Source organism: Zychaea mexicana (assembly GCF_025766255.1).
Source record: "Zychaea mexicana strain RSA 1403 chromosome Unknown BDB00scaffold_74, whole genome shotgun sequence".
NCBI classification, from domain to species: domain Eukaryota; kingdom Fungi; phylum Mucoromycota; class Mucoromycetes; order Mucorales; family Lichtheimiaceae; genus Zychaea; species Zychaea mexicana.
The window spans coordinates 132,656-145,641 of NW_026516737.1; the positions used below are offsets into that span (position 1 = coordinate 132,656).

Genomic DNA, 12,986 nt, shown 5'->3' on the forward strand with positions numbered 1-12,986 from the left:
CCTCAGGAGGAAGGAGCGGGAGGAAGAGATCAAGCACTCGTAAAGAAATGCGTAGCAGATCCAATATCTTTTTCCCTTTTTCTCTTTCATCCATCAGAAAAGCCAAGAAGCGTGAACACAATCAAAGAGGGCAAAACATGGTTAGACAAGACACACACACTGTTCGTCATAGATAGTGCTGCTGATATCTTTTGAGCTTTGGGCTGTTCTTTTTTCTCTTGTTCTTTTCTTAACTTGCACACGCTTCTAGCTAGTAGCCGACTCGTACACATACGAGCACGCTCATACATATACACTAAACAAACAACATGTCCCTATGTAGTCCAGTGGTATGTTGTCCAATACCAACCACAGAAAAAATTAGGATTTTAAAAGCAAGTTTAACTCTTTTGCTCAGCGACAGCGAATATTTGAAACGAGATGGTCGAAATGGTTCCTGGCTCTGGCGCTAATGCAGGTCATTGTCACCATCCCGATTCTTATAGTGACACTCGTCAAAGTGGAAACCAGTTACAACATGAACCCTCCGACAACGGACCTCAAAGATTATCTAAAGGACAAAGTAGTCCGCGTTCGAATTGAGAATATCTGGTTTATCGTCTATGAGCTCTGGAAGCTCTGGCTTGTGATTGATGGGGTAACCTTTACTCACGTGAGGTGGTGGCGCTGATGATGATGATAATGATGCTGATCAATGCGCTGACGAAAGAAACTCATCGTACCTAAACACATTTACTTTCTCTTGTATTCTTTCTTATAGATCTTGCAAGCTAATTCGCTTACTGTGATTGCCTCGGCTGCGTTTACATGTTTCTCAGGGGCACTGGGTATCATGGTAATATAGCAGCTCTAGAACTTGCTGCCGGGGCGGGGGCATGATGCTAACCTATCTGTTCCTACATAGCAAATCGTTGAATCGCTACAATGGACACTGTCGCTAGCTGTCAACTTGTATCTACAAATCGCCATGACAGTCGTAGTCTGGACTATCGCTGTGCCTACGATCTTTGTGGCGCTCATGCTGGTCAAGGAATATGGATGGAATTTAGTTGAAAGAATTGGTCCTGACTTGCGCTTACAAAGTAAAAAGTCCCTTCAATGAGCATGTATGCTAAAAGATAAGGCTGTCACTAAACTTGTAAAAAAAACTGCTAGATATGTACTATACTGTGCAATGCTTCACTCTGATGATCAAGATTGATATATTCTTCGAAGTGCTGCTGCTAGCATTCTACGCTGTCTGTGCCAACATGAGCACTGATCTTTGGGCTGCTGCAACTGCTTTGGCAATTCTTTGCTTACTGGCTCTTTTTTTGGGGAGGAAAGCGGTAGTGTACTTTTTTTTAATTTAAAATCAATACATCAAAGGGGTATTGATGAATGGATTGTGAATACTTAGATTGCAGATGAAAGGCACTGGATGATGTCCTTGTTCTCTCTATTCCAAGGGGCCATCATATTTGTCAACTTGGCTGTCATGGTCATGATAACCGACCCATCTGATGTCTGGTATACCTTGTCGATTTATGGTAAATAGTTCTATCCTTTAAGTGCTCAATGCATGCCAATGTACTTATACTCGAAAAACATTTAGCTTGTGCCTCTATAGTGATTGTTGTGGTAAGTTGCATCCAAACTACTTCATGCCAACCTGAATCAAAAGATGTATTAAATAGCCTTGTAGTTTACACTCTATATGGCCGTTCGATGTCAGCGAAACTTTGGCAACGGTTTAAAGCCTCATGGTTAGTAATGATAATTTTTTTTGAAATAAAGCAGCATGGACTTGTTAATACTCTTTTTGCTCCAGTCAATTGGGCATTATACCGTAAACCATCCAAAACATCATCTACCACCGTAAGGAGTGTTGCAAATCACCCTCACCAGCCGCATCGTCAGTATTACGATCCACATTCTTCAGCGCAACTTCCACCGCCAGTTCCGCCACATCACAGTAGCCACCGTTATCACGCACAACAGGAGAGTCTTCTCGAGCACACAGATGAGCCCATTAACATCGCTACCAGCAGCAGCAGCAGCAGCACGCAACCACCTCCTTCAGTCGATTTCACCGAATACTACCGTATGCATTTCCAGCAGCAGCAACAACAAACGCCACATGAGAAACAGCAGCGGCGAGAATAATGGCGTTAGTTTTGTAGTAGTTACCCTTAATCAACGTCTCCTTGGCAACGAGACAATTTCCTTCTATACCGCAATTGTAAATTTTTTCCTTGTACACGTTTTTATTGCTATATATTCTTGTTACTATTTACATACATATACAGATTTCTATGCTAGCGCAACGCAGGTGATAGTGCTGGCAGCAGCATCTATCTTTTCTACTGCTTGTGTTTTCGTCATCTATATCTCTTCCTTTGTTCCCACCAGATCACGGCGACAACGACGTACTACGTACATACAGTAAAAATTCATACTCCAAATCACCACATACTTGTCGTCCTTGAGGCACTGGCTGTTGTACGAACCCCTCCAGTTCCGAATGACTTGCTTGGACAAACAAAGACGTATCAACAGGCGGCATGAATGCATCGCATACAATACTTTGTTTCGCATCATGGACACGGGTCAATAAGATATGTGTGCACAACTTCATGGCTTGACCATAGATCTGTCCACCACCCAATACAAACACGCGGCCCTGGGTATTTTGCACTAATTGCTTGGCTTGATCAACAGCGTCATGAATGGATGTAACTAAACTTGCGTTAGGGTATGATGCAATCCTACATATCCAATTATTAGTATTTTCGTAAAAACCTTCGTTGTGTCTTTTGCTCAATCTACAAAGGTAACTTTTGGGAAGAACAGAAGCTTCAAGACGAATTTACTTGTATGAAGGATTACGAGAAATGACAATGTTGAATCGCTGTGGCATGGGGATTGACTTCATTGGTATGGATTCCCACGATAACCGCCCGTGCACAACCACATTGTGCCACTGGCGATCGGTTACTGAAGACGTTGTTGCCGTTGTGGTCGTGGAAGCATTATAGGCTTTGGTCGTGATTTCATGTAAGTATTGAGTGTCGACAGGAATCGTCCAGGGTAAATCCTGGCCTTTGCCGATTCCCCCGGTGGTTGCCAGGGCAGCAGCCATCAATACGATGGATGTGTCTCCAAGTGTCATTTTCCAGGAACGGAAAAAGAGAGAGAGAGAGAGAGAGAAGCGGTGTTTGTGTTCTAGACACAAAAAAACCTTCTTTCTTAAATTTTCTGGAGATGCAGTTGGTTTTTATTTACCATGGGTTGAAAAAAAGAAAGTGTGCGGTGTGTGTTTGTGCAAAGTGTGCGTGCAAGGAAAAAAGAAGGTTGCAATGAAAAAGAGTGATTGTGATGTGGTTTATATGTTGTGTTCGGGGAGAGGGTGAGAGGAGGGAGAAGGGGGAGGGATGTTCTTGAAGATTTACCAGGGAAAAAAGGAGGAAGAGGTGGGAGGAAAAAGAAAGAGGGAAATAATTACATAAAGCTCCATCGACCATCCAATAAACCCTTTGCTGTGTCCTCAAGAAGTATCTCTCGTCGCTGTTTGACATAGACCGACTTGTCCAAAACAGCTTGACGCAGTTGGGCAATCTTTTCACGCTCCAACGGCTTCTCTAGTAGTTCGGAAAGCTGTTCGGTAGCCATTTCTAAATCGCGCTGGTTGTCTTCAAAGATGGCGGTCTCGTTGCTCTTGGCCAGATAGAATGCAAAGGCATAGGTCCATTTTAACGTCATACGGCACTGGACAGTGACGTCGACAGCCTTTTTCAGGAACTGCACCTCGATCCACGACAAGTCGCTGGTCTTTTGCATTTCTTCCATCTTTTTCTCAGTCTTGGTGTATAGGTCTTGGTCTAATCTGGCGGATTGTTCATGGTTTGCGTAGCGGTTATAGTACTGAATAGAGCTTACAGATTAGCTAAAAGAGATAAGGAAAGAAAAAAGAGGGTTAGCTCGCGATGAGGCTTACATGAAGGTATCGTTCCAAACTGACGCGCGATTGCGTCTGGCTCTCGCGTGCTTCGGTGCTGCTCTTTTCATCAAACCGGTTGCAGTTGTACCACGATGTGCCATGTTCTGACCACGGACCCATACACACCCAGCAGAACTCATGGCGACACTTGCGGCAAGTCATGTGGTTGCATCCACCGTTCTTTTCAATGGTCGACTGACAGCGGGGACATTCCTTGGTGTGGGCCGAAATCCAATTTGCCGTTTCGGAATCATCCTCGCACTTTTTGAGCCACTTTTTGACAATAGCGCAAATTGCAGGCTGTGGAATTTTGTACAAAAATGGTTAAAAAGAGCCCAAAATTGGGAAGCAGCTGCTACAAGCAAGAGGGAGGGAGGACAACTTGTATACTGCTACTACTACCACTATCACTGAAGGGCACATACCTGATGATCAGCTACCCCGCAGCCAAAGCAAAATTTAAAACTGCAATTGCACTGGACCGTGGGGACAATCGAGGCGAGCGAGGTACTTGGTATATGACACTCGATTGCATATTCACAGTCCGGTGCAGGGCACCACCGCAGATAGTCGTTGTCATCGACGAACGTGCGATTCAGCAAGGTGCGGTATCTTTTATTTGTCTCTGGATCCACCAGCTGTTCAACCGTCTTTTCATCCACAATGACATTGCACTTGTCTTGAGGACACTCAATCCGCCTTGACTCGCCTTCCTCTCGGATTTTTTGGCGGAGATAATGCTCATAGCAGCCTTTGCAGAACCGATGGCCACATGCCACACACACCGTTTCCATGTCTGGATCATCGTCGCAGCAGATCTCGCACATGAATGGTTCGCTCAAGTTCTTCAAGTCTTTCGCAAGCACAGTGACCTTGTTTCTTCCGTCGTTAATCGATACACCGGCATCTCGCAGGATCTTTTCTGGTAAATCCATGTATCGTTCAAACAGTTTTTCTTTGTTCCATCGAAAATATCGTAGCAGTGTAGCAGAGTCTTCATTGGAGAGGCCTATACGATACGAAAAAAAAGGGGATAGATCATCAGCACAAGTTGGATTTACAAAATACGATATATATGAAAATACCCTGCCCCTAAATGGAATTTACCTAGAATTGTTGATACTTGGTCAATTTCCTTGTCCTGCATACGCATCAGATTATTCGTACTCTGGACGCTGAAATCCACCTCGTATGCTTTCAAATGGGGTTTCTCGGAAAACGCTCCATCGAATGCCATGTCATTCTCTACATAGTCTTCAATGTCTATAAGTTTGTTATAGGACGCACAGCACTCACTAAGCCTTCTCAGCCCCACCTCTTCTCAGCTCTAGAAAACCCACAGTATCCAGTTATCTTTACCTGAATCACCCACGGAGCTGGCAGACTCTGCAATGTCTAATTCGCTGTCTTCATCCATGGTGTCCTCAGGATCGAGCTGTTGTATGGAATGGAGAGAATGCAATATTCTTAGTAAGCAAATGCATACAAAGCTAGAAAGATGGAGGATAGTGATAATTACCATGAATGCATCGTCGAAATCACTGTCAGAGGCCATTATTGAGTAAAGTGTTGTTGTATCGGAGGCTTTAAGTAAGTTAATGCGGACTGTATATAAAGAAGAAAGAAAAAGGGGGAGGTTTGTTGAGAACTTGCGGCTCGGAGAAGAGAACAAGAAAGAACAGAGCTTTGCCCTCTATTATACCGAACGGGGGGACAGACGGTCACTTCAGAAGGGGACAAACTCAAGCAGGCGAGCGGAGTTTCTGTGTTAGGGTAAGCAAAGGTTCGATTGGTTATTTATGCAGTTCTTTGCGTTCCTTGTTGCTGCTGCGAACTGTGACTAACGTGAACTCAAAAAGCCTCATTCTTTCTCTGTTTCTTCCTGTTTCGCAGCACTTTTATGCGCCTCATAGGATGGATTATATAGACATGAATAGCTCAATGCTTCTGAGAAAGAAACTATCGCTGGTTCTTCTTGTCGATCCCTGCAGCAGCAGCAGAAGAGGCAATATCACAGTAAAATGTATGGACATGGACATGTGCATGATCATATCATTGTATGTTACCACAGCCCTATTTCTGTGCATAGGCGACAGAGTAAAAGACACGCCTCATGCTTCTGCAAAGATAATTTATTCGCATCGTTGTGTTCCAGGGGTCTCGCAGCATATCAACACATATATAGGCAGTAGTGCGATATTTCCTAGTAGAATAAAAGCAAAAGAAGACTTCCTTTTTCATACTCTTACTTGGACCATGGATGTCGTACAGGAACAACGTTGTTTTGTCTCAGCCTTCTACTCTAACGTCGCCGTGCGATGCAAAACATGCGATGACAACGATAGTAGTGATGATAGAATATTAAGACAACAACTCTAGCAATAACGAATCAGAGGATATCAATGACAATACCATCTTCTATGATGTTTCGAATTCGACATCCATACCTGAAAATGTCATACGTAACATGCGCCTTTGGCATCTCATGCAAAGGATTAATGTTCCAAGAGCATGCTACGAAAATGCATGCTGACAAACTCGCTTAAGTTGAGTATACTTAACAAGAAAATACCAGAAATAACCAGAAATAACCAGGGTGACCGATCTGGTTGTCTTGTAGTTTTTTTGTATCTGTAATAAAACTAGAAATAACCATATTTAACCATATTTAACAATCCCACTACTCGTTGTCACCAGATTTAACCAGATTTCACCAATATCCACCAGAGTAGAATGGCATCAAATTCACTGTTGTATTATCGCTGTTATTAGCAAAGATCTTGTAAGTTCTCTATCTTTTGTGCAACAAGGCTACGAAACGCATTAAGGGACGCTCCAATTTGTAGATTACCCACGTGTGAGATGTGTTTAAGCGTTAAAAAACAATACGTGTCTCGCCGCTGAAAAAGGGCCCCATACTTTCTTGTCGTAAGATACCTCTACCCCGCCTGTATCGAGAAGGAACTGGCGTATGATATGGTGTTGGTGAAAGCACATATAGCAATATCGCGCAGAACATTATCGCTGAATTTACTAACCGCAAGTTTACCGTTGCTGTGTCGTTGACTGCCAATAACGTTAGCCATCAAAGACAAAGAATTAAACATTGTAAAGGGCCAACTTGATTGTAATTGTCGCTATTAAAGCCAGCAATTCCAGTTGAGGTGAGTGTTAGCGTTGAAGCAGTCGGTGCCGAAAGAGCCCCGAGAACAAAAGGTAAACGAATGGTAAAAGACGAACACCTTAATGGTGGATGTATATAGTATTAGTACTTGGTGTTATCGGATTTATGAGCACAAAAAACAGACATCCTTTCACCCCCACCAATAATCGATACAGTTAATGTAGTACATCACAGAAACAATAGACGTTATTCTTTTTACTGCACTGCGTCAAAGAGTAAATGAAGAAGCGGACGAAATCACGACGGCATCGACAGTCTCTCCCAATTTCCGCTTTACCTTTCCTACTAATGTTATACGTAGAAAATTCTGTCGACCAAAACGAATTGGAAATAGGCTAGATATATAAACGCGGTCATGGTTGCCATGACTCGACTCTTCCAAACATTGAATCCCTATAGCATTTAGGTAAAAGCTTCTTTGGACCATAATGTGACCTATCTTTTTGTCAGAATATTCTATTTCGCATATATACCTTTTCCTCGATGGAGGAAAGGGTTTGTTTATTTGAGTTTCTCAAAAGAAGCGGTGCCGAAAGGCATGTCAGTGTCCACTGCTGTTGGAAAAATGATGTCACTAGTGCGGCGAACTTTGTAGTCACGGATGAGAATGGAAATGATCGCTTTGATTGGGTGCCAAACCAGCGCGCACTACAATTATACGAAGTATTAGTAAAAAGAATTTGCATAGACTTTGAAGAAAGCAATAAAGAACTCTTACGGGCAAGCATGCTTTCCTTCGCCAAAGACTAGATAGTCATCACTAATCTTACTCGATGAATAACCAGTGTTGAGGTAACGGAAAGGCTTGAACTCTGCGCGATCTTCACCATCTATATGCATCTCTTCCCAGATATTGCTCCGTTGGTTGTACCAAGAGTTGATAAAAACGTCACCACCTATATAAAATGAACATTTTGCTTAGTATATCAAATAAAGAATGAAGAAAAAACAGTTACGCATCGCACGTTCGTGCGCATTTGACATGTAGCCTTTACCTGGTGGAATAATGGTACCATTACTCAATACGACCTTCTTTTCACTGATGTTGGTATGAAGAAGATCATAAAACCTGTTTCTGAGGCGCATTGTTTCACGGCAGACACTATCCAGCTTAACCATGTCTTTGATAGTATCGTATGTAAACACCTCGTTACTCTTTCCGTTGGGGTCTAATCCAGCGTTTTCGATAGTTTCTTGCTGTTCCTTCAAAAGCTCATCGATGAGTTCGGGATGAGAATACGATACAGAACAATGGTACCATTCTCAGACGTGGTATGAATGGAAGCAAAGATTAAGACCATGATCTCATTTACAATATGATTATAAATATCACGGCCACGAGGAACTTTAGCATGGTCGATAAGCTCTTGAAGGATATCAATCTATTGAGTGTTGAGATACGACGCACTCATTTAATTGCACATTTGAAAATAAAGGACGACGACGAGAGAAAAACAGATACTCAGAGCTTACGGCTTTTGCCAATTGGGATCGTCCTTTGCACGGCTCAATCGCAAATCGATTTCTGGAGTCAAGGATCGAAGCATTGTGGCTCTGTGCTTTTTGACTTTTGGAGAGAATTTACCAATTCCCCTAAATAGCATTCTTATAATATCAATACTTGCTGTGTGCAGATCGTCAGCTGTCCTCAAGGGCACATACAACATTTGTAATTTCAGCAAAACAGGAAATGTTTCCAGCCAATAATTTTCAAAATGCATCAAGGATATCAAGTCTCTAGTGATGTTTTGGAAAGTTGCAACCAAATCAAGATCCTGGCAAAGTCTCTCTCCAACAAAAACGGATGCATTAGTGCGGGCAGCCATGCGCTGAACTAACGGATACATGTGCTGAAGCTCCGCAGATCCATCTATACATATGCAAACAAGAAGAGTGTAGGGTGAAGGAGCATAGTAATATTCATCAAATGAGCTCTTACCTTTATTGTTTCCGAGGACATCTTTGAGACCCAAATGTAGCTGTTAAAGACCATCAGGACAAAAGATTAGTACGAAGTTACGGGTGTCTTCATACTGATTCGTTTTGCCCCAATCTCTTACGTTTTCAACAGTGCGCGGAGTGAAATATTTTATGCGTGGGTTTAAATATTGCACAACCCAAGTTCTTGTGTTGGATTCCGGAACTTCCGTTTGACTTATATTTGCCATTGTCTTCATATCAAATCTCTGTAAAAGAGTTATGATACTTACGCTTCAGCATAATAGAGAGTCATCAACTGAATACTTTGTTGTTTTTATGACGCCATTATTACCTTTTTCATGCCAGTATGAAAATCAAAACTGTCGTTCACCAAAACTTCTCGGACATATCTACCAGATACAACGGTATTCATCTATGAAAAAAAGATGCAAGTAAGACACTGTATTGTTTCGATTCCGTCTCATCTCTTGCATCAAGAGAAAATAGCAGACTTAATCTACCATATAAATGGACACGGTACACAGGACCGAGAGCTTTCGTCCACTTTTCAACAAAAGCTCGAGGATCTTTGCGGTATTCAACTGATGAACCGTTGAATGGATCACGGTAAGGCACAGTTGGACAGCCATCATCACTCGCTCCCTATTCAGGCAAACATAAAGATATTGTGATGATGAAAATTATGTCTGGCTTGTTCTTGCTCTTGTATTTTATATTTTTGCTGTTGTTTACCCTAAACAGAAGTTTGTAGAATGTATAGCTAGCTACGACAGTAGCTGCGGTTATCAATTCGATGGTTTGTTGTGGTCGGGAAGACAAATTGATATCTGTGACAGAGTCGATAAATTGGTCAAGAGAGCCTGGTATCGTCAGTTGCATCCTGTTTACTTGCGCCTTGTGCTAAATTATGAAAAAAAGCAAGAGCAAGGGGTGTTGAATATATTACTAGACATGCTGTTTCTCTCTCTCTCTCTCTCTCTTTATGCAGTTGATCCCAAATGAGCGTCGGAAATCCTAAAGTGAGGCAGCACTATTATTCGAGTTCCTCCAAACTTTCTATGCGTTGAACAAAATTACATACGCCACAGAAAATTTAGAAGCGACAAACTTGGTACTCGGCCTCAAAGGCATTGCGTTTTATGCACGTGTGAGAAAGCAATGGCTAAACTACAATTATAATATTTGGTGTGTTTCTGCATAATTAGTTTTGTTTTGCTATCTGACCTAAAAAAAGTTATGGGTATTAAAATTGCCCACCACCCTCTAATAAGCTTGGCCAGATGTGATCGAGATATGTTGAGGTATAGGGAAGAAGACCCGCGCCTATGGGCATATGGGCACTTGCTCAAAATACAAATGTGGAAGAGGGATATCGGTAAATGAGGATTGATATAATAAATGAATTGAAAAAACCTACAAGGGACGATTACTGCATGTGCTGCAAAAATGGATCAAATCAGGCGGCGAAATGTCGTCATTCAGAAGCGACCCAGTCGTCGGCGTGCAGCGTACATAGCCCTTTGCCAAAGTATCATTAGGGAGCATACAATTTAATTCACTATGTAACGTATGAACGGATATAAAAATTTAAACATTGAGCAGCATTGTAACAGCAAGGACGGCCGGGTTTGTATCAAAAGAAATATACTTGAGAAATTTGAGAGATAAGAAGAGACTAGAGAAGATGATAATCGCAAAAAGAACTCTAAATGTGGGAAATAGCTTTATGAATGGAGGCACTGCTGCAAAGATACTGCAGGGGCATGCATTACCGTGAAGCGAATCAAAAATATCAGAAGAACCAACTCGGCGATCGAACAAGGTATCTAAAAGATTACAAATTAAAAGTTCTCAAGAAATAATGAAGAGAGCAATTCATCGCTGTCACTACCATCCCAGAAACTCTACTGTCATCTAGTATTTGTAACAAAGGCTCTACTACAGAAAGCCATACTACAGCAGCAAATGCAGACTCTAAATGGCTACGACAGATACTAGCAAGCATTCCTCTAAGTATATACACTTCACCGGTAAGCACAACTGATTATTAGGTAGAAGCAGCTTTTATAAATCACTGCTTCGTGTGGCCTAATAAAGTGGTTTCGTTTGTTTACTTGTAATAAATGTTGTTGATCATGCAAGTCCTGTTGGCGTGACACATCCTTGCATAGCTTACATCTTCTTATTCTATGCTTTACTGCCCAACAGCTTGACTACAATCATCAGCAATAACACCCCTACTATTACTACAATCGCTTGGCTGCTGCCTCAATACTGGCAACCACTCTGTCTACCGCCAAATCCGTTTCCTCCTTTGTGATGGTCAGGGGCGGGATCAGTCGCAAGGTCTCATAGATAGACGTTGTCAATATCAATGTCTTTAAGTTGAATGCTTCCTGAGCCACACTGGCAGCAAATCCTGGTGGAACATTGAAAAACTCAATGCCAATCATTAGTCCTAGGCCACGCACATCGACATCGACACTGGTTGGCAAGACGCGTTTCAATTCGGCGCGCAATCGGCTAAAGAACTGCTCAGATCGCGCGTTGCAGTTGTCCAGTACATTCTCTTGGTCAAACACATCAAGTGTGCCAAGTGCCGCTGCACAAGCAACAGCATTGCCAGCATAAGTGCCGCCCATCGATCCAGGTGGCTGAAGGTCCATCAGTTCCTTGCGCGACACGATGGCGGATAATGGATAACCGGAAGCAATGCCCTTGGCCATCACCATGATATCAGGAGTGACACCAAAGTGCTCAATGGCAAACATTTTGCCGGTGCGACCATACCCGCTTTGGACTTCGTCGGCAATAAACAGAATATCGTGCTTGTCGCAAATTTCCCGCAGGCCTTGGATGAATGCTAAAAGTGGTGTAATAGAGCGCACTTGTGAGTATGTACACTTGCTGTCTAATGCACGCGCGGAGCCTAAAGCAAAAGATTGAAAACTACGTTTACCTTTCGGTGGAACGACATAACCGCCTTCACCTTGTACAGGTTCAAGAATCATCGCTGCTGTATCCTTGGGCGCTGTTTGCTGCTTCAGCACAAGCTCAAGTCCGCGTAATGCTTCTTCTGCACACCAGTTCTCGTCAAATTGGACAGGGTCGGCTTTGTGAGCCGACCATTGCTTACAGTACGGAAACGGTGCCATGAACACACCGGGCATCAAGGGTCCATACCCAGCACCGTAAATTGTCTTGGACGTAGTCATGGCCATGGTGCCAAATGTTCTTCCGTGGTACGAGCCTTGAAACACGATTACGTTCTGGCGTTCGGTCGCATGACGCGCTAGCTTTATTGCCGCCTAAGATACACAAGACGCGTCAAAATTTCATATTTCAGTACACCCGTTCATTGAACAACAACAAATTGGGCTTTATTACAACGGTGTTTATATACTTTCCCACTCTCCTTAGTTATGCGCATATGTATCCATACCTCTACAGCTTCTGAGCCCGAGTTCCAAAAGAAAAATGTATCAAGAGATGAGGATGGCATACGGGGCTTTAGCTTCTCAATCAGCTTAATCATAGGCTCATGGAAAGCAATATTGACTTGGACATGCGATACTTCTGCTGCTTGTTCTTGCACGGCCTTGACCACCGTCGGGTGAGCGTGTCCTTTTTATCGATGCCATGGTTATCTGCATCTGTGCATACGTGCAATTCACGCTATAGCTCATATAAAAAGCTCGCTTTCTCAAAATACCTGTGTTGACGACGCCGATGCCGGTTGTCAAATCAAAGTACTTGTCGCCTTCTGCTGTATAGACATAGGCACCTTTGGCCTTTTTGATAACTAGCTCTGTGCTGCGGCTGATACCTCTGGCAATATGCTTTTTGCCGTATTGAGCAAGTGATGAAGACATGACTTGAGAG

General features: G+C 42.8%; 6 protein-coding genes across 6 annotated transcripts; 2 read left to right on the top strand and 4 right to left on the bottom strand.

Annotated features, from left to right (window-relative positions):
- Positions 1-67: 67 nt before the first annotated feature.
- Positions 68-2,231, top strand: BDB00DRAFT_838883 (uncharacterized protein). The gene is made up of 8 exons (XM_053124662.1): positions 68-329; positions 398-637; positions 761-835; positions 905-1,082; positions 1,156-1,328; positions 1,400-1,529; positions 1,595-1,620; positions 1,685-2,231. Exons 1-8 carry the CDS (start codon positions 309-311, stop codon positions 1,748-1,750), a joined length of 909 nt encoding a protein of 302 aa, XP_052976494.1. The 5' UTR covers positions 68-308; the 3' UTR covers positions 1,751-2,231.
- A 2-nt stretch (positions 2,232-2,233) lies between these two features.
- Positions 2,234-3,246, bottom strand: BDB00DRAFT_838888 (dihydrofolate reductase-like domain-containing protein). The gene is made up of 2 exons (XM_053124663.1): positions 2,853-3,246; positions 2,234-2,747 (listed from the first exon to the last, which is right to left on the bottom strand). The coding sequence occupies exons 1-2, from the start codon at positions 3,149-3,151 to the stop codon at positions 2,393-2,395; spliced, it is 654 nt and encodes a 217-aa protein (XP_052976495.1). The 5' UTR covers positions 3,152-3,246; the 3' UTR covers positions 2,234-2,392.
- On the bottom strand, positions 3,119-5,521 carry BDB00DRAFT_838889 (uncharacterized protein). Its single transcript, XM_053124664.1, has 4 exons — positions 5,087-5,521; positions 4,405-4,988; positions 3,977-4,279; positions 3,119-3,903 (listed from the first exon to the last, which is right to left on the bottom strand). The coding sequence occupies exons 1-4, from the start codon at positions 5,214-5,216 to the stop codon at positions 3,481-3,483; spliced, it is 1,440 nt and encodes a 479-aa protein (XP_052976496.1). The 5' UTR covers positions 5,217-5,521; the 3' UTR covers positions 3,119-3,480.
- Positions 5,522-5,823: 302 nt separating this feature from the next.
- Positions 5,824-6,477, top strand: BDB00DRAFT_838893 (uncharacterized protein). Its single transcript, XM_053124665.1, has 2 exons — positions 5,824-6,354; positions 6,427-6,477. Exons 1-2 carry the CDS (start codon positions 5,894-5,896, stop codon positions 6,428-6,430), a joined length of 465 nt encoding a protein of 154 aa, XP_052976497.1. The 5' UTR covers positions 5,824-5,893; the 3' UTR covers positions 6,431-6,477.
- Positions 6,478-7,877: 1,400 nt separating this feature from the next.
- Positions 7,878-8,396, bottom strand: BDB00DRAFT_769231 (cytochrome P450; the record flags this gene model as incomplete). The annotated part of the gene is made up of 2 exons (XM_053119800.1): positions 7,878-8,059; positions 8,159-8,396. Coding segments are annotated over 2 exons (420 nt in total), but the record flags the coding sequence as incomplete, so codon positions are not given.
- Positions 8,397-11,350: 2,954 nt separating this feature from the next.
- BDB00DRAFT_769177 (pyridoxal phosphate-dependent transferase) lies at positions 11,351-12,976 on the bottom strand (the record flags this gene model as incomplete). Its single annotated transcript, XM_053119794.1, has 4 exons — positions 11,351-11,967; positions 12,064-12,412; positions 12,547-12,728; positions 12,817-12,976. The coding sequence occupies 4 exons, from the start codon at positions 12,974-12,976 to the stop codon at positions 11,351-11,353; spliced, it is 1,308 nt and encodes a 435-aa protein (XP_052976499.1).
- Positions 12,977-12,986: the final 10 nt, after the last annotated feature.